Raw genomic sequence first — 20636 nt, forward strand, 5'->3', positions numbered from 1 at the left:
GTCCAAAAAAATTAATTCTTACAAATGATTTCTCCTGCTAATGTGAATTTGAAATAGAAGGTGGGAGGGGGGAGGGATAGCATTGGGAGATATACCTAATGCTAGATGACGAGTTAGTGGGTGCAGCGCACCAGCATGGCACATGTATACGTATGTAACTAACCTGCACAATGTGCACATGTACCCTAAAACTTAAAGTATAATAATAAAAAGTAAATAAATAAAAGATGACCACTTTATTTAAAAAAAAGAAAAGAAAAGAAATAGAAGGCACAAAAGAGAAACTTGTACCTTCCTCCCCTGACTGACATCACACAGATCCAGGAGAGCTAACTACCACATTCTTTTATTTATTTATTTATTTATTTATTTATTTATTTATTTTGAGACAGAGTCTCACTCTGTGGCCCAGGCTGGAGTACAACGGCGCAATCTTGGCTCACTGCAAGCTCCGCCTCCTGGGTTCACGCCATTCTCCTGCCTCAGCCTCCTGAGTAGCTGGGACTACAGGCACCCGCCACCACACCAGGCTAATTTTTTTTTATTTTTAGTAGGGATGGGGTTTCACCGTGTTAGCCAGGATGGTCTCGATCTCCTGACCTCGTGATCCGCCCACCTCGGCCTCCCAAAGTGCTGGGATTACAGGCATGAGCCACCACGCCTGGCCTATTTTTTTATTTTTTTGAGACAGGGTCTCATGCTCATTGCCCAGGCTGGAGTGCAGTGGCGTAATCACGGCTCACTGCATCCTCGATTTTCTGGGCTCAAGTGATCCTCCTGCCTCAGCCTCCTGAGTAGCTGGGACTACAGGCGAACACCACCATGCCTGGCTAAATTTTTTGTATTTTTAGTAGAGACAGGGTCTTGCTATGTTGGCCAGGCTGATCTCAAACTCCTGGGCTCAAGTGATCCACCAGCCTTGTCCTCCCAAAGTGCTGAGATTACAGGCATGAGCCACGACGCCCGGCTAATTTTTTGTATTTTTAGTAGAGACAGGGTCTTGTCATCTTGCCCAGGGTGGTCTAAAACTCCTGGGCTCAAGTGACGCACCTACCTTGTCCTCCCAAAGTGCTGGGATTACAGGTGTGAGTCACTATGCCTGGCTAATTTTTTGTATTTTTAGTAGAGACGGGGTCTTGCCATCTTGCCCAGGCTGGTCCCAAACTCCTGGGCTAAAGTGATCCACCTGCCTTGGCCTCCCAAAGGGCTGGGATTACAGGTGTGAGCCACCACACCCGGCCGACACCACATTCTTACCTGTTGCCAGATTCTGTCACTTTTCCAGGGATCCCAATTGTAGAGCAGGCAGGGTGTCCCAGAGATCCCATCTGGGTCACCGAAACTGTAGGGGCAGAATAATAATTTTCTCCATATCCTTTCTGTGTTCCCGGCTGGGACTTCCTATAACGAAATGGCAGATTAAGAAGAGAAAGACAAAAGGAAGTTTAACAACATGTATATTTCAGGTATACATAGGAGATACCCAGAGAAATGAGTAAAATCTAGAGGGATGGCTTAGAATTCGGGCTTAAATACCATCTCCAGCTGAAACAAAACAAGAACGGTGTTGGGGTGGACAGTTATGGGGTGGTGTCCAGAAAAAGCTTGGTAAGCAAAGCTAAGGTTTGTAGTGCAGATTTATGTTGGTGTCTTCTCTAATGATTAGAGTTTCTGGTGCATTAGAGCCACACTTCTTTTCCTGGTATAGGGACAAAGAAACACTTACAAATGGAGACGCGTTTTTTTGTTTGTTTTTTGAGATGGAGTTTCATTCCTGTTGCCCAGGCCGGAGTGCAATGGCACGATTTTGGCTCACTGCAACCTCTGCCTCCTGGGTTCAAGCAATTCTCCTGCCTCAGCCTCCTGAGGAGCTTGGATTACAGGCGCCTGCCACTATGCCTGGATAATTTTTGTATTTTTAGTAGAGATGGGGTTTCACCATGTTGGCCAGGCTGGTTTCGAACTCCTGACCTCAGGTGATCCACCTGCCTTGGCCTCCCAAAGCACTGGGATTACAGGTGTGAGCCACTACGCCCAGCTGGGCCTTTTTTTTTGGTATTTAAGTATACATAGATGATTATATTTTATTTTAAAATTAATTTTATTTTATTTTTTATAATTAATTATAAAATTATATTTTTAAAAATTAATTAGAGACAAGGTCTTGCTGGTCTCGAACTCCTGATTTCAAGTGACCGTCCTACCTCAGCCTCCCCAGTAGCTGGGACTACAGGCATGACACCACACCCAGCTAATATGTTGATTTTTTTGTAGAGATGGGGTCTCCCTATATTGCCCAGGCTGGTCTCAAACTCCTGGGCTCAAGCAATCCTCCTGCCTGGGCTTCCCAATGTCCTGGGATTATAGGCATGAGCCACTACACCTGGCAAGAGATGTTTTTTGTTGTTGCTGAGGCTAACAGAAAACAGCAGAGAGATGGTTTTTATAGATGTAAATTTCCCTTACAAAAGGGTAGCTTTTAAAATATTATTTAATTTAACTTAACTTTTTGAGTTTCACTCTGTCTCCCAGGCTGGAGTGCAGTAGCACGATCTCAGCTCATTGCAGCCTCCGCCTCCCTAGTTCAAGCGACTCTCCTGTCTCAGCCTCCCAAGTAGCTGGGATTACAGGTGCCCACCATCATGCCCAGCTAATTTTTGTATTTTTAGTAGAGACAGGGTTTCACCATGTTGGTCAGGCTGGTCTTGAACTCCTGGCCTCAGGTGATCCACCTGTCTCAGCCTCCCAAAGTGCTGGGATTACAGGTGTGAGCCACCATGCCGGGCCTTAAACATTTTTTTTTTTTTGAGATGGAGTTTTACTCTTGTCACCCAGGCTGGAGTGCAATGGCGCCATCTCTGTTTACTGCAACCTCTGCCTCCCGAGTTCAAGTGATTCTCCCGCCTCAGTCTCCCGAGTAACTGGGATTACAGGTGCTTGCCACCACGCCCAGCTAATTTTTGTATTTTTAGTAGAGATGGGGTTTCACCATGTTGGTCAGGCTGGTCTCAAACCCCTGACCTCAGGTAATCCACCCCACTCGGCCTCCCAAAGTGTTGGGATTACAGGCGTGAGCCATCGTGCCCAGCCCATTTTATTTTCTAAGTAAAGATAGGTTCTTGTTATGTTTCCCACGCTGATTGTGAACTCCTAGACTCAAGTGATCCTCTTGCTTCAGCCTCTGGGATAGATGGGACTACAGGTGCACACCACCACACCCGGGCAAAAGGGTCATTTTTATTCTGCTTTCGGAGTTGCTTCTTCGGTTGCTGTTTCTCAGAATAATCTGTATGCCAAAGAGGCCTATTTTGGGTGGCATATTCTGGTCTCCTACAGTGATCTGGCCTCCCGGATAGTCACCAGCAGACTCCTGCAGAAAGGAAAAGTTGGGACAGGCAGGTAGGAGGGCCAGGCACCACTGACAAGGGGAAGTGCAGAGAGAGGCCTGAGCCCAGGAAGGACTGGAGTCCGGCAGCTGAGCTGCAACACAGCCCATGGGTCAAAAGTAGGAGCTCAGAACCAAGGTAAGCCGAAAAGCATACCTGTTGGTTTCTTAGACGTCTACACCGGCCCATACCCTTTGTCTCCGCCACCACGGCCTGAGGTGGCAGCTGCCCTTTCATGACTTCTTCCTCTTTAGTTTGAATTTACTGGAATAAAAACGTGTGTGTAAAAGTAAAGGGAGCTTAAAAAGTGATTTCCTCCTCTAAGCTCTCATTCCTCCAGAGAGGGTGACTCAGAGCCCCAAATCCTTGCCTTTGCTTGTTTCTGCCTAAGTTTGAGGCACAATAACCTGGCTGGCCCTGCTCCTCTCAGTTTCTTGATTGGCCCAGGTCCAGTCACAGAGACAGCAGCTGGCCAATTTCCTTTCCTTCCTCTTCTGCAGCCAGCTCTGCATGGAGCCCAAAGGGTCTGCGGCAAGGTTCATTCTCACCCTCGTCTCCACCAGCCCACCCTCATCTCCCACCAAGGTCCCCAGAACAAAGGCAGACTTCTTCACATCCTCCGACTTTCTAAACTAGTTTCTGCAACTTTTCTGGCAGAGGAGTTTTTGTCTGTTGAAGAAGCAAGTCCTGACCTGCAGAGTCCTTTCTCTGCAGGGCTGGGATAAAACAAAATCAGATGGGTCATGAAAGAGTTGCTGAAATCGCTGAACCAGAGCTGACTATGGGGGCTGGGGTGCTGGGGAAATCCTCCCCGTCCTCTGTGGTCTGCCTTACGGCCTCTTATCTTTCAAGCTGTCTTCTCCTTCTATGATTCAGCTCCAGGTTGTACAGAAAACAATTCTTTCTTTACTTGGAGGAGCTCAGTGCTGCTTTGCTTCACTGCCATCAGGTGAGAGAGCAGAATTTAATCAGTGGATGACATAAAAGACTGAGTAAGAAGACAGTTATCTTTGACTTACTCTGTGAACAAGATTTCATTTTAAATTTAACAGTGCTCAGAAACCTTATCCTTATCACTAGTACTGCCAGAAGCATTTGAACCAGAGCAACTCCATCTTGAATAGGAGCTGGGTAAAATGAGGCTGAGACCTACTGGGCTGCATTCCCAGATGGTTAAGGCATTCTAAGTCACAGAACGAGACAGGAGGTCAGCACAAGATATAGGTCATAAAGACCCTGCAGATAAAACAGGTTTCAGTAAAGAAGCCGGATCTAACCCACCAAAACCAAGATGGCCACGAGAGTGACATCTGGTCGTCCTCACTGTTATACTCCCACCAGCACCATGACAGTTTACAAATGCCATGGCAACATCAGGAAGTTACCCTATTTGGTCTAAAAAAAGGGAGGCATGAATAACCCACCCCTTGTTTAGCATAAATAAATAAACATAAAAATGGGCAACCAGCAGCCCTCGGGGGCTGCTCTGTCTAAGGAGTAGCCGTTCTGTTATTCCTTTACCTTCTTTTTTTGTTTGTTTTGTTTTTTGTTTTTTGTTTTTTTTTTTTGAGGTGGAGTCTCGCTCTGTCACCCAGGTTGGAGTACACTGGCGCGATCTTGGCTCACTGCAAGATCCATCCACCTCCTGGGTTCACACCATTCTCCTGCCTCAGCCTCCTGAGTAGCTGGGACTACAGGCGCCCGCCACCATGCCTGGCTAATTTTTTGTATTTTTAGTAGAGACGGGATTTCACCGTGTTAGCCAGGATGGTCTCCATCTCCTGACCTCGTGATCCACCTGCCTCCCAAAGTGCTGGGATTACAGGCGTGAGCCACCATGCCTGGCCCCTACTTTCTTAATAAACTTGCTTTCACTTTACTGACTCGCCCTGAATTCTTTCTTGCGCGAGATCCAAGAACCCTCTCTTGGGGTCTGGATCGGGACCCCTTTCCTATAACGGTACTGTACTGTGGTACTAATTACTGCAGAACAAATCCGTGTGTGATTTTATATTGCCTGGCCTTTGTCTGTCCTTACTTCATGGCTCCCTGTGGGTCTTAAAAACCCGGTAAGATTCTAAGTGCCTCTGATGAGATCTCATTCCATTGCTTGGATCCCCTGGGTCAGTAATGCCCTGGGCTGAGCTAGGCACTCTGGCTGGTCAGTATTTCTTGATTTCCCTATAGCACAGCTAAAAAGCACACTCAGCCTCAAAGCAGGAAGAAAAGGGGACATTTTTCTGCTGAATCTGAAAATATCTTTTGTAAACAGTCTGCTCATGTCTCCAGAGCAGGACAGAAACCAGATGCAGGCAGAGATATCTAAACATGTCTTATCTGGATAGAAAATTGAGCTTAAGATAATAAATATCTTGGAATATGATAAAACCCAGAGGCCCCTTCCTGGGCCATGATTAATTGAAGAAAAAAAAAAGCCTAGTAATACGTGACCTTATCAGAGAGATTTATGTTCAGTTGAAAGCCAAGTTATTTTGAGCTGAGCAAAATGAGGATTCAAATTACAGGAGCGCAGAGTAAACTTTTGGCATATTAGCGGACATCTTGGTAAGTTTCTCAAGGACAGTGTTTTTCAGAGATGACAGGATTAAAGAGAAACCTTTTATGACATTGTACTGGAAATAGACTCTCCACAGTGCCCAGCACATATAGGTGCTCAATAATTTTTTTTTTTTTTTTTAGATGGAGTTTTGCTCTTGTCGCCCAGGCTGGAGTGCAATGGCACGATCTCGGCTCACTGCAACCTCTGCCTCCTGGGTTAAAGCGATTCTCCTGCCTCAGCCTCCCGAGTAGCTTGGATTACAGGCACATGCCACCACACCCAGCTAATTTTTTTGTATTTTTAGTAGAGATGGCGTTTCACCATATTGGCCAGGATGGTCTTGATCTCCTGACCTCGTGATCTGCCCCCCTTGGCCTCCCAAAGTGCTGGCATTACAGGTGTAAGCCACTGTGCCTGGCCTAATTTTTGTATTTTTAGTAGAGACGGGGTTTCACTATGTTGGCCAGGCTAGTCTTGAACTCCTGACCTCAAGTGATCTGCCTGCCTCGGCCTCCCAAAGTGCTGGGATTACAGGGGTGAGCCACCACACCCGGCCAAATTTTTTTTTTTTGAGATGGAGTCTCGCTCTGTTGCCCATGTTGTAGTGCACTGGTGCGATCTCCACTCACTGCAACCTCCAGCTCCTGGGTTCAAGTGATTCTCCTGCCTCAGCCTCCCAAGTAGCTGGGATTATAGGCACCTGCCACCACGCCTAGCTAATTTTTGTATTTTTCGTAGAGACGTGGTTTCACCATGTTGGCCAGGCTGGTCTCAAATTCCTGACCTCAAGTGATCTGCCTACCTTGGCCTCCCAAAGTGCTGGGATTACAGGCATGAGCCACCTCACCTGGCCAATAAATATTTTATTTAAAAAATTTACTTATTAAGCAAACACTTATATTGCACTTAGACAATGCAGTCACTATTCTACGTGTGTTACAACTATTTACTCATGTTCCTGTTGCTTCTGGCCTTGAGGCTGAGCTTGCCATTTAGCTGGGAGTAATCAAGAAATACCAGGCCAGGAGCGGTGGCTCACACCTGTAATCCCAGCACTTAGGGAGGCCAAGGCGGGAGGATTGCTTTGAGGCCAGGAGTTCGAGCCAAGTCTGAGTAACATAGTGAGACCCCCCATGTCAACAAAATAAAATTTAAAAATTAGCTGGTCATGGTGGCGCGTGCCTGTAATCCCAGCTAGTGGGGAGGCTGAGGCGGGAGGACCCCTTGAACCCAGGAGGTCAAGACTGCAGTGAGCCGTGATCCTGCCACTATACTCCAAAGTGGGCGATAGAGAAAGGCCCTGTCAAGAAAGAAAAAAGAAAGAAAAGGAAAGGAAAGGAAGAAAGAAAGGAAAGAAAAAAAAGAAAGCTAGCAGCTGGGAAGGGAAGGGGAGGGGAAGCGAGGGGAGGGGAGGGGAGGGGAAGGGGAAGGGGCGAGGGGAGGGGAGGGGAAGGGGGGAGGGGAGGGGAGGGGAGGAAAAGGAAAGGAAAGAAGGAAAGAAGGAAGGAAGGAGGAGAGATAGGAAGGAAGGAAGGAAAAGAAAAGAAGGAAAAGAAAGAAACCAACTAGCCGGGAAGGGAAGGGAAGGGGAGGGGAGGGGAGGGGAGGGGAGGGGAGGGGGAAGGAAGGAAGGAAGGAAAAGAGAGAGAGAGAGAAAGAAAAAGAGAAAGGAGAGGGAAGAGGGGAGAGGGGAGAAACCGAGCAGCCAGCGTGCCTAGCACAGCCCTGGACACCATTGACCCCTATGTTTGGGTTGAGATCTGTCCCTGAGTTAACTTCAACCCCAGGGCTGTCAGGCACTGCTGCTATCAATACCTCATTTGTCCCTCACAACAACTCTGGGGTGGCCTCCTTTCTATGACTTTCTATGAGCCCGCCTGTCCCCCTGCTATTACAATGAAGCAGATGAAACTGCTGATCTTTGTCACTGATGTTTTGGCTGTTTTCAATTTCCAAAAAATGACAATTAAATGCAATTCAACCTAATATTGCCTAAATTTTAAAAGAGGAAATAGGTTCTCAGAGTGTTTAAGTAACCAGCCCCCGTGCCTCAGAGGTAGTCAACAGCAGTATCTGGATTCAAAATCCAGTTTGCCTCCTTCCGAACTTCTTAACATGCTACTTTTAGCCACGGATTAAGAAGGGTTTGAGTATCAGCTCATCTACGTAGCAGCTATGTACCTTGGAAATAATAATAATGCAGACCAGGTGCAGTGGCTCACAGCCTGTAATCTCAACACTTTGGGAAGCCCAGGCGGGTGGATCCCTTGAGCCCAGGAGTTGGAGACCAGCCTGGGCAACACAGTGAGTGAGACCCCGCCACCAGGTATGGCGGCCGCGCACCTGTAGTCAGGAGAATCACTTGAGCCCAGGAGTTGGAGGCTGCAGTGAGCTGTGATCACACCACTGCACTCCAGCCTGGGTGACGGAGCGAGATAATAATAATAATAATGATGATGATGCAGTATTTTCCAATTTACAGGGTTGCCCTGAGGATTGAATAAGGAAATCTAAGTACAGAGATTTAGAACAGAGCCCTGCACTGTGTAAGCACTCTATAGATGTGAGCTATTATTATCATCTTCAGGTTCCTTTGGTAGTTTTTTTCTGCTTGAATAAAATATAGCAACACACACACACACACACACACACACACACACCTCCTTTGTCCACTAATGTAATCCCATAAAACGGAGAAACTCAGCAGTGAGGACATTCTGATTCCAAGCAGGAAGGAGATGAACGATGAACCTCAGGCTGAGCGCCTCACGGTTTCCTCATGTCACCGGGGCTGGGGGTGCAGTTTGGCTTCACACTGCTAGGTCTTTTCTTGTTTTTAAGGGGGCAGGGGCTGTCACCTCTGAGGAGTCAGCTGTGATTGATCCTTCTCCACACCCAGCCAAGCACCCCCCAGACAGGGGAGCGCCCGCAGTAGGGCGGTAGGCAAGGGCAGTTCTAGCCAACAGTCCCTAAATCATCCCAGCGGGGGCGCGGGAAATTCCACCGAGGTGAAAGCCTAGGGGGCCGGGTGAAGAAATCCCCATACCCGGGCCCAGAAACCGCTCCAGGTGGAAGTAACTTGTCTAAAAAAGAGAACAAGGTGTAACGGGGGTCATTTCAGGGCTGTTCTTTTAAATCGGTGAGCACGGTCTGTCTACTTTCCCTCAGTTGTCTAGAGACCACACGCCACCCCCGCCCCGGGGGAGTCGCCCGGTCGAGGGTCCCGGGACAGGCGCAGCACTCGCAGCATCCGGACCTGGTCCGCCTCGCGCCGGGAGCGGCCTCTTTAAGAGCGGCCGCGGCCAACGTGCTCCGTGACGTCAGAGCAGGAAGTGTTTGAGGAAGTCGCGCCGCGCTGCCCGCGTTAAGATTCCCGCATTTTAATGTTTTCAGGGGGGTGTCATAGCCCCGGGTTTGGCCGCCCCAGCCCCGCCTTCCCCGCCCCGGGGAGCCCGCCCCCTGCCCCGCGTCCCTGCCGACAGGTGAGTCCCCCTCGTGGGTGCGGCCCGGGTGCCACCTGCAGGCCCCGCCGCCCCGCTGCCTGCAAGGCCCGGAAGACCCCTCTGTGCCGCTGGGAAGTCGCAGCTTGCGGACTGGGGAGCGTTTCACTTGTGCGGGTTGGAGTTCGGGAAGCCGGGAGAAACAGCTCTCCCTGGGGTGGCTTCTTGGGGTGGGTGGCTTTGAGGGGAACCTGCGATTTATGGGAACATTGTAAAGAAACACGTGACCTCGGCGACGCTCAGAAGTAGGTTCTGCCCCTGCCACCTCGGGCAGAAGGCGGGCAGGCCCGGGCGCCCCTGGTGGAGTCAGCTGGGGATCCCCTCGCTAGGGCAAGGGCGTGGGCATCGCCTCCCTCGGTGACTTTCTTCCTTGCCTGATGCCACAGCAACCGGATGGGGGAGGGTGAGAGGGACAAAAGTTTGCCACAAAGTTTGGACCAACCAAACACATTGGTTTCTTTACAAAGTAAAAAACCAGTTGTATTTTTCTTCTCTCCCATTCAAGAGCAGTGGTATCTCTTGCCTTCTCCATCCCTTTGAGCTCCATTTTTTTCTTAATCCTAACCTTTTTTCCCCATCCCAGATTGCTTATAGAGTTAGCACGACATCAGTATGAGCTGGTCACCTTCCCTGACAACGCAGACATGTGGGGCCTGGGAAATGAAAGAGCGCCTTGGGACAGGGGGATTTGGAAATGTCATCCGATGGCACAATCAGGTAGGCCCTCTGTGCAGCTTGGGGAGGGGCGGGGAACCAGGCCCCCTCCTCACTGCCTCCACTTTCTCTGATCCTGCTGGGCCAAGGGCTCACCTTTGGCTTTGGTCATCTTGGGACAGTGAATAGGGGGACTGGGAAGAGGGCTTCAGGACTTCTGAGCTGACTCCAGGTTAGTGGTCTCCATGCTTTATTGACTATGTCACCTAAATAAATAGTAAAATAAAGTTAAGCTCTTAGTCTCTATTATATATATATGGTAACAGTAGAATATCATGTACTAATATATACTGATATTATATTTTAGAAAACATATAGAAATAGGAAAATTTAAAGGATGAGACTAAATAAATAGTTTAAAATATTTTAATTCCTTGAGGCCAGTAGTTCAAGAGCAGCCTGGGCAACATAGCAAGACCTCGTCTCTACAAAAAAGTTTTAAAAATTAGGCAGCCAGCTGGGCGTGGTGGCTTATACCTGTAATCTCAGCACTTTGGGAGGCTGAGGCAGGCGGATCACGCAGTCAGGAGATGGAGACCATCCTGGCTAACACTGTGAAACCCCATCGCTACTAAAAATACAAACAATTAGCCAGGCTTGGTGGCACGTGCCTGTAGTCCCCAGCTACTTGGGAGGCTGAGGCAGGAGAATCGCTTGAACCCATGAGGCGGAGGTTGCAGTGAGCCAAGATTGCGCTACTGCACTCCAGCCTGGGTAACAGAGTGAGACTCTGTCTCAAAAAAAAAAAAAAAAAAAAAACTTAGGCAGCCATGGTGCGTACCTGTAGTCCCACTACATTGGAGGCTGATGTGGGAGGATTGCTTGTCCAGGAGTTTGAGGCTGTAGGGAGCTATGATTGTGCCACTGTACTCTAGCCTAGGTGACAGAGTGAGACCTTGTTTCTAAACCATTTTTTAAAAATTATTTAAAATGTCGGGCGCAGTGGCTCACACCTGTAATCCCAGCACTTAGGGAGGCCGAGGCAGGAGGATCACTTGAGGTCAGGAGTTTGAGACCAGCCTGGCCAACATGGTGAAACCTCATCTCTACTAAAAATACAAAATTAGCCGGTGTGGTGGTGCATGCCTGTAACTTCAGCTACTCAGGAGGCTGAGGCAGGAGAATCGCTTGAACCCAGGAGGCAGAGGTTGCAGTGAGCTGAGATAGTGTCACTGCATTCCAGCCTGGGCGACAGAATGAGACCCTGTCTCAAAAAAATATATATATATATATATTTAAAATATTTGCTAATTATGATGTCTTCCCAGTATTGCTTGCAATACTGCACGGCAAAAAATAAGCAGATCCACATGAAAGTGAGAATTTCATTTAGAATGATGATGAAAATCCATATTTCAAATAATTAACATTTTTTTAAATTTTGTAGAGATGGGGTCTTGCTATGTTGCCCAGGCTTGTCTCAAACTCTCATCCTCAAGCAGTCTTCCCGTCTTTGCCTCCCAAAATGTTTGGATTACAGGCCTGAGCCATGGGACCTGGCCTCAGCTGAGGTTTTTTTTTATTTTTTGTAGTGATGGTGGTCTCACAATGTTGTCCAGGCTCGTCTAGAACTCTTGGCCTCAAGTGATCTTCCTGCCTTGGCCTCTCAAAGTGCTGGGATTACAGCCATGAGTCATTGAACCTGGCCTGTTTTTATTTTTAATTGACACATAATAATTGTACATATTTATGGGGTACAGTGTGATATTTTGATACATAATGTGTAATGATCAAATCGGGGTAATTGGCATGTTCATCACTTGAAACACTTATCCTTTTTGTTGGAAACAGTCAAAATTCTTTCTTCTGGCTATTTGGAAATATACAATATTTTTTTTTTTCCGGAGACAGAGTCTCGCACTGTTGCCCAGGCTGGAGTGCAGTGGTGTGATCTTGGCTCACTGCAACCTCTGCCTCTTGAGTTCAAGTGATTCTCCTGCCTCAGCCTCCTGAGTACCTGGAATTACAGGTGTGCACCACCACGCCCAGCTAATTTTTGTATTTTTAGTAGAAATGGGGTTTCACCATGTAGGCCATGCTGGTCTCAAACTCCTGACCTCAGGTGATCTGCCCACCTCAGCCGCCCAAAGTGCTTGGATTACAAACGTGAGCCACTACGTCCGGCCTGAAATATACAATAAAGTTTTATTCACTGTAGTCACCCTGTTGTTCTATAGAATACTGTAACTTATTCCACCTAACTGTAATTTTGTACCCATTAACCAGTCTCTCCCTATTTCCCTCCACAACTCCCCCCACCCCCACCACCCTTTCCTGCCTCTGGTGACCACTATTCTACTTTCTACTTCTGCGAGATCAGTTTGTTGTTGTTGTTGTTGTTGTTGTTGTTTTGAGACGGAGTTTTGCTCTTGTCGCCCAGGCTGGAGTGCAGTGGCGCGATCTTGGCTCACTGCAACCTCTGCCTCCCAGGTTCAAGTGATTCTCCTGCCCCAGCCTCCCGAGTTGCTGAGATTACAGGTGCCTGCCACCACACCTGGCTAATTTTTGTATTTTTAGTAGAGACGGGGTTTCACCATGTTGGCCAGGCTGGTCTCGAACTCCTGAACTTAGGTGATCCCCCCCCCCCCCGCCCCCCCGTCTCAGCCTCCCAAAGTGCTGGGATTACAGGTGGGAACCACCGAGCCTGGATGAGATCAGTTTTTTGTTTGTTTGTTTGTTTTGTTTTTTGAGATGGATTCTTGCTCTGTTGCCCAAGCTGGAGTGCAGTGGCACAGTCTTGGCTCGCTGCAACTGGTGTCTTCCAGGTTCAAGCGATTCTCCAGCCTCAGCCTCCCAAGTAGCTGGGATTATAGCCGTGCACCACCACGCCTGGCTAATTTTTGTATTTTTAGTAGAGACAGGGTTTTACCATGTTGGCCAGTCTGGTCTCAAACTCCTGACTTCAGGCGATCTGCCTGCCTCGGCCTCCCAAAGTGCTGGGATTACAGGCATGAGCCACTGTGCCTGGCATTTTTTTTTTTTTAATTTTTAATTTCTTTGGAGATAGGGTCTCAATCTGTCATCCAGGCTGAGTGCAGTGGTGCCATCATGGCTCACTGCAGCCTTGACCTCCTGGGCTCAAATGATCCTTCTGCCTCAGCCTCCTGAGTAGCTGGGACTACAGGTGTGCGTCGCCATGCCCGGCTAATTTTTGATTTTTTGTAGATAGGTCTGTCTGTTGCCCAGGCTGGTCTCGAATTCCTGGACACAAGTGATCCTCCCACCTCAGCCTCTCAAAGTGCTGGGATTACAGGTGTCAGCCAACAGACTTTACCCAACTGAGATCAGTTTTTTATTAGCTCCCACGGATGAGTGAGAACATGTGGTATTTATCTCTCTGGGCCTGGCTTAATTCCCTTAATGTAATGCCCTCCAGGCTCATCCATGTTGCCACAGATGGCAGGATTTCATTCTTTTTTATGGCTGAATAAGAGTACATTGTGTCTGTGTACCACATTTTCTTTGTTCATTTGTTCATTGATGGACATTTAGGTTGATTCCATATTTTGGCTATTGTGAATAGTGCTGCAGTAAACATGAGGGTGCCCATATCTCTTTGATAAACTGATTTCCTTTCCTTTGGATAGATACCCAGTAGTGGGATTGCTGGATCATATGGTAGTTCTATTTATAGTTTTTCTTTTTTTTTTTTGAGACGGAGTCTTGCTCTGTCAACCAGGCTGGAGTGCAGTGGCATGATCTCAGCTCACTGCAACCTCCACCTCCCAGGATCAAGCAGTTCTCCTGCTTCAGCCTCCAAGTAGCTGGGATTACAGGTACATGCCACCATACCCGGCTAATTTTTATGTTTTTAGCAGAGACGGGGTTTTACCATGTTGGTCAGGATGGTCTCGAACTCCTGACCTCAGGTGATCCGCCTGCCTCAGCCTCCCAACCTGCTGAAATTACAGGTGTGAGCCACTGCGCTAGCCTTGTTTGTAGTTTCTCAAGGAACCTCCATACTATTTTCCATAATGGCTGTGCTAATTTACATTCCCACCAATAGTGTATAGAGTTCCGCTTTCTCCACATCCTTGCCTTCATTTGTTACTTTTTGTCTTTCTGATAATAGCCATTTTAACTGTGGTGAGATGATATCTCATTGTGGTTTTGATTTGCATTTGTCTGATGATTAGTGATATTGAACATTTTATCATATACTTGTTGGCCATCTGTATGTCTGAGAAATCCCTGTTCAAATCATTTGCCCATTTGAAAAATTGGATTATTTATTTTTTTGCTGTTGAATTGTTTGAGTTCCTTGCATATTCTTGATATTAATCCCTTGTTGGATGGATAGTTTGCAAATAATTTCTCCCATTCCATAAGTTGTCTCCATAGGTTCCATAGGTTTATTCTGTTTTTTCTTTTGCTGTGCAGAAGCTTTTTAGTTTGATGTAATCTCATTTGTCTACTTTTGCCTCTGTTAACTGTACTTTTGAGGTCTTATCCATAAAATCTTTTCCCAGACCAATGCCCTGAAGCACTTCCCGTATGTTTTCTTGTTTTTTTTGTTTTTTTTTTTTTTTTTTGAGACAGTCTCACTCTCAGCTGAGACAGGTGCGATCTCAGGTCACTGCAGCCTCCATCTCCTGGGTTCAAGCGATTCTCCTGCCTCAGCCTCCTGAGTAGCTGGGATTACAGGCAGCGCCATCACACCCGGCTAATTTTTTTTTTTTTTTTTTTTTTGAGACGGGGTCTCGCTCTGTCGCCCAGGCTGGAGTGCAGTGGTGTGATCTCGGGTCACTGCAAGCTCCGCCTCCCGGGTTCATGCCATTCTCCTGCCTCAGCCTCCCAAGTAGCTGGGACTGCAGGCGCCCGCCACCACCCCCGGCTAATTTTTTTTTTGTATTTTTAGTAGAGACGGGGTTTCACTGTGTTAGCCAGGACGGTCTCAATCTCCTGACCTTGTGATCTGCCTGCCTCGGCCTCGTGCTGGGATTACAGGCGTGAGCCACCGCACCCGGCCACGTGTGGCTAATTTTTTTTTTTTTTTTTTGCAACGGAGTCACGCTCTGTTGCCCAGGCTGGAGTGCAGTGGCTTGATCTCGGCTCACTGCAACCTCTGCCTCCTGGGTTCAAGCGATTGTCCTGCCTCAGCTTCCCAAGTAGCTGGGATTACAGGCACCTGCCACCATGCCCGGCTAGTTTTTATATTTTTAGTAGACACGGGGTTTCACCATGCCGGCCAGGCTGTTCTCAAGCTTTTGACCTCAAGTGATCTGCCCACCTTGGCCCCCCAAAGTGTTGGGATTACAGGCATGAGCCACTAACAGGCGCCTGGGCTGTTATTTATTTTTAAAAAGCCAAAAGCCAGCTTCCTCCTCCTGCCGGCTGAACCCCACGCAGTCTGTCTGCACCTGCCTCTCCATCATTCCTCCCCTTGGCTGCCTCTGTTTTGAGCGCTGAGCCCTCTTGCCAGACAGGCCTCCCCCTCCTCCACATTCCTCCAGGACCAACTCTAGGCCATCTCCTCCGCATATGCGTCTGGGATGGCTTTGTTCTGTGGCAACTGGTTCTCCCGGTGAGTTCCTCTGGGCTGGTTCCTGTGCCGCCCTTCCTGTCTGCATGTGGAGTAAGTCTTGTCAGGACCCTACATTCCTGGTCAGCCAGGGCTGGGTCTGGCCTTGGAGTTCCTTCAGTTCTCCTGTAGCAAGTGCCTGACGTTGTATATGTGCTAGGTGCCCCAAATCATCTACTCTGCCAGTCCACAAATATTTATCGAATGTCTATTATGTGTACAGTGGTAATTAAAGCAGACCTTTGGAGAAGGGAAGGAGCCATTAGTCAACTAATTATAAATGTAAGCTCCTAAGTATGGTAAAGTGTGAGTTGGGAGAAGGACCCAGTGCACTGAGACCTTCCGTTGGGGTGGGATCATTCAGTGTCAGAGGAGGTTCCCCAAGGAAGTGACACTTGAACTGAGGCCCTAGTAGAAGTCAGCTTGACAGAGAAGGTGGGAGGAGAGTTCCAGGCCAAGGGAGAGGCTCCTGAGGGGCCTCTGTGGAGGGCAGGTGTGGCAAGTGGGCAAGACTGAAGGCCAGTGTGGCCGGAAGGGAGGATGGGGCACAAGTGCTTGGGTGGCTGAGGGTGGACGGTGCGAGTCAGATCCTGTGGTGTTTTTTGGGCAGTTTCAGCCGAGGAGGTTTTGTTTTGATGGAGGAGCTGTGGAACGATGTTAGAGGGAGGCGCTGTGCCCATGGGGACAGATTGGGAGGGCCCAAGCAGTGGGCAGCGTGCTGGGAAAAAATCAGCTCTCAGAAGAAATGCCTTGATCCATAGTGTGCAGTAGTTCTCATGGAGTAGCTACTCCCACCAGGGCTGACTTCAAGCCACCAGTAGTTTAATAGCCCGCTCCAGCCCGATTCCTGAGTAGTTAACAACCAGCTCTCAGTGACTGCCACTAGGGTGTCACTGGCTCCATCCCAGTGATGCAGGCAGACCAGGTCTGAATGTTTTGGAGTCGTCTAGGTGAGAGATGGGGAGAGGTGGGCAGACTTAAGAGATATTTAGGCCTGGTGCGGTGGCTCATGCCTGTAATCCCAGCACTTTGGGAGCAGAGGCAGGTGGATCACCTGAGGTTGGGAGTTCGAGACCAGCCTGACCAACGTGGAGAAACCCCGTCTCTACTAAAAATACAAAATTAGCCAGGAGGCTGAGGCAGGAGAATTACTTGAACCCAGGAGGTGGAGTTTGCAGTGAGTCGAGATCGTGCTACTGCACTCCAGCCTGGGCAACAAGAGCGAAACTCTGTCTGAGAAAAAAAAAAAAGAGAGAGAGATTTAAGGGGTGGAATTAACAGCGCTTAGTGGTGGAGTAGAGGTGGAGGGGAGCAGGAGGAGTGGAGTGCCTGCAGGTCCTCAATGATGCCTACCCGTGAGCCCAGCCCAGGCCAGGAAGCTCTCTACCTTCCTTCCCCATGGGTTCTCCCCAAGTTTGGGAAATCTGTAGGGCTGCTTTGGGTGCTGAGGAGAAGTCTTTGATCATTGTCCAAGTTCAGAAGATGAGCGTGTATGTTCTCTGTTGGGAACCCCTCTGTTCACAGCCTCTTAAAAGAAGCAGCTGGGCTATGGTGGTGTTGGTTCCTTGACTCTCATGGTTTTACTCCACGTAACAACAGTGTGCACTTTCCTGACACTCCATGCACTGTATCTTGTCTGCAGAAGAAGGAATGTTGTAGTTATCACAATAGAAGTTACATGAAAAAGCCCCTAAGCATGGGTATCCTCAGTCAGAGAAGTGGCCTGATAATCAGAGGCATCATTTACTGAGAACCTGCTATGCGCCAGCATCAAACTAGGTATTTACGTGCTTTCTCTCCAGCCCTCACAACTCTGAAAGGAAGTACTGTTGTCTTTGTTCCCATTTTATAGTTGAGGAGACTGAAGCACAGTCTCTGTGACTCACCCACAGACCTGAGCTCGCAAGCAAAGAGGCTAGGATTGGAACCTGCGTCTGTTCGGAACCCAACCTCATGCTTTTTCCATTGTGCCTGTGGCTTCTCCGTGGTGAGGACTCAGGGTGGGACCTCGGTGTTCCTTAGGCTCTCATTGTTCCCCACAGTCTAAACCTTTTTGAAGCAGGAAGGGGAAAACACTTCTCTATTGATTTTTTGTTGTTTGTTTTTTGAGACAGGGTCTCCCTCTGTCACCCAGACTGGAGTGCAGTGGCTCGATCAGGGCTCACTGTAGCCTTGAACTCCCAGGCTCAAGGAGTCCTCCCACTTCAGCCTCCTGAGTAGCTGGGACTACAGGTGTGAGACACCACGCCTGGCTAATTTTTTTATTTTTATAGAGATGAGGTCTTTCTATGTTGCCCAGGCTGGTCTCGAACTCCTGGGCTCAAGCAGTCCTCCTGCCTTGGCCTCCCAAAGTGCTGGGATTTCAGGCATGAGCCACTGTGCTTGGTTGAAAAACACTTCTTTGGAGGACAAAACACTTATAAGTCTTCCTTGTTAGACAGAGAACCCCACATTGAGTGTTTCCTAGGGAGGGAGGGCAGTGAACAAGCGAGCCCCGCCACAACCTGCTTCCCCTGTTCTTGTGGTTCTCCTGCCACGCGGGCCTCACCATTCCACATTGTGTTGGGACTCCCTAAGACCTCCAGCCCAGGGGTCAGCACAAACCACTTCCCAGTACCGTTTAGATAGGCTGATATTTTCAATGAGAACTTTGTTAAATACAAAGGAAGAGGAGGAGGAGATAACCGAGTGCCCCCACCTGGCAGCATGTTTTGGGAGTGGGGGCGGGAAACACGATACTCAGTCACACAGACCTGGGTTCAGATCCTGGCTCTGTCAGCGTCTTGGCTGTGGGTCCCCACTTTTTGCATGGATTATGGGGATTCTCCGATACTGATCTCCTCAGTGCTGGGTCCCCAACATGGCTGGGCAGGATGTGGGTCAGCTGCCTTCTGGAAGCCACCCAGGGTACCTTGTGATATCATCATGTTCTGTGTACACTTGGCTGTGAGGAGGGCCAGGAAGCGCTGCCTGGGGCCCTGCGGGATGCTCGTTGGGGTGGAGGAGGCAGTGTGTGCACTGGCTGTTAGAAGGCAGAGTATTAACGATCCCTTCTATGAAGCAGCACGGACCTGTACTTGTCCCTTTATGGGACAAGGCAAAGCTTACCACAGCTTATCTGTGTGCTTGGAAGCCTTAAAGCCTCTGCTCCGTTCAGTCACTTCTCTAGGGATTTATAGAGCCTGGGCCCGAGCTCTGTCGGGGATACCAGGAAAAAAGGGTCCCTGCCCTTCGTGTGCTTACTCTCTGATCACAGTGATCCAGGGAGCATTCAGGAATGCATTAAGTGAGTCTAAATCCAAGCACTGAACTGCATGGATAACAGTGGCTGCCATTTTTCCAGGGCATCATGTGGCATCCGAGCTGGGTTCCCTGTCCGCATGATCTCTCCCGAACGCTGGGGAAGGGAGGCTTCTTGGGGTGAATGGAGCTTTAGCAGGATCTGGATAGGAGGTACACTTTCGAGGGCCTGGCAAGAAGACAGAAGCCGACTCAGGTGGGCAGAGCAGCATCTCCACAGGGCCAGAAAAGGAAGTGAGGCTGCGGTCGTTTATTCCCGGCTCCCTGTGGTCGGATGCTGTGTTTCATTTTAGCTGACATCCCTGGAGTGGATGGAGCCATCCCCATCTTATGGATGAGGACCTAGATGCTTGTACCATGGGCTTCTATCGCACCTTTACCAGGCGGTGGGGGAGGGAGTTACACCTGGACCTGCTTGTCTCCTGAGCCTGAGTGCCTGGCTTCTGTGGGTGAGGCGGCAGGCCACTGTGCCCCTTGGGGGTCTGCACTGTAGGGAGTAGGGTGAAGAAGTCATGGCCCTCTTAGCATAGACCAGGCGATGCTGGGGCCCAGGGTCTGTCCAGTCACCTGCTGAGCCAGGGGTGAAACTGCAGCTGGATCCCGGACCTTTTTGGCTCCCAGCCCTGGGTCCTCCTGCCCAGTCTCTCTGGTCCCAGCCCTGCACCTCCTTTCTGAAGCATTCATTTCAGGGGGCGGGGTCTGAGAAGGAGGAGGAGGTTTTTACTAATTGCCCCCATGTCCACAGTGGACTGGTTGGATGCTTGCCATGATAACGGGACACTGGGCTTTCTGGGCTAAGGGTCTAAACGTAGCTCTTGGCCTCTGTGAGTTTCCCCTGAGTCATTGGAAGAGGCAAACTTGAGGAAGCTGGGCCCCTTTTGTTTCTCCTGTGACTGGGTCTTCAGCTCGCATCTGCCAGGCACCTTTTGGTCTGAGGATGTGCTCCCCCTCTGCCTTTTTTACACCTTATGACACACATGCTTATATATAAGTTTTATGTTTACATGCATCAAAGGCAAGGAATTGCAAACTCTGAGGACCTTCATAATCACTACATTCAATCTGGACATACAGGGGACCCTTTCTCCGTTTTCTCAAAATACAGACCAGTTTTTTGTTGTTTTGTGTGTGTTTATTTTTTGAGACAGGGTCTCACTCCAGTAGTCCACGCTGGAGTGCAGCAGCGTGATCACAGCTCAACGCAGGTCTCGCTCTATTGCCCAGCCTTGACTTCCGAGGGTCAGGAGATTCTCCCACCTCAGCCTCCCAAGTAGCTGGGACTACAGGCATCTACTACTATGCCTGGCTAGTTTTTAAAAATATTTTTAGTAGAGACAGAGTCTTGCCATGTTGCCCAGGCTGGTCTCAAACCCCCAGGCTCTAGCGATCTACCTGCCTTGGTCTCCCAAAGTGCTGGGATTATAGGTGTGAGCCACCATGCCCAGCCACAAAGCAGTTTTAAGTTTTGTCCTTCACGAGGAGTTCATGTACCAGAAGTTGGGTACTGAGATGGTGCAGGCCTAGTCTGGGTTTCCACAGAACTAAGCTAAGACTCACTAGATTCCAGGAAAAATAAAGTAAGCCATCCTTCTTACCTTACATGTGTTTGAGTTCCACTGCTAGTGAAGAACAAACTCCCTGGGGTTTCAGAACCG

At 48.9% G+C, this 20636-nt stretch overlaps 2 protein-coding genes across 10 annotated transcripts in view; one reads left to right on the forward strand and one right to left on the reverse strand.

Annotated features, from left to right (window-relative positions):
• Nucleotides 1-20636, reverse strand: part of PLAT (plasminogen activator, tissue type) — a 507407-nt gene that overhangs the window by 87077 nt on the left and 399694 nt on the right. The window lies entirely within an intron of this gene.
• IKBKB (inhibitor of nuclear factor kappa B kinase subunit beta) overlaps nt 9200-20636 on the forward strand; it is a 60860-nt gene continuing 49423 nt past the window's right edge. For 4 of the 9 annotated variants that reach the window (XM_024929847.4, XM_055116512.2, XM_034966008.3 and 1 more), the window contains exons 1-2: nt 9266-9428; nt 10030-10163. In XM_024929847.4, coding sequence (XP_024785615.2) covers nt 10059-10163 — 105 coding nt within the window. In that variant the 5' untranslated portion in view covers nt 9266-9428; nt 10030-10058. Of the gene's footprint in view, nt 9429-10029; nt 10164-20636 lie in introns of all 9 variants that reach the window. The other 5 variants (XM_008976912.5, XM_034966007.3, XM_034966010.3 and 2 more) reach the window with 3 other exon arrangements.

This window comes from Pan paniscus, chromosome 7, assembly GCF_029289425.2.
Source record: "Pan paniscus chromosome 7, NHGRI_mPanPan1-v2.0_pri, whole genome shotgun sequence".
Classification (NCBI taxonomy): Eukaryota; Metazoa; Chordata; class Mammalia; order Primates; family Hominidae; genus Pan; species Pan paniscus.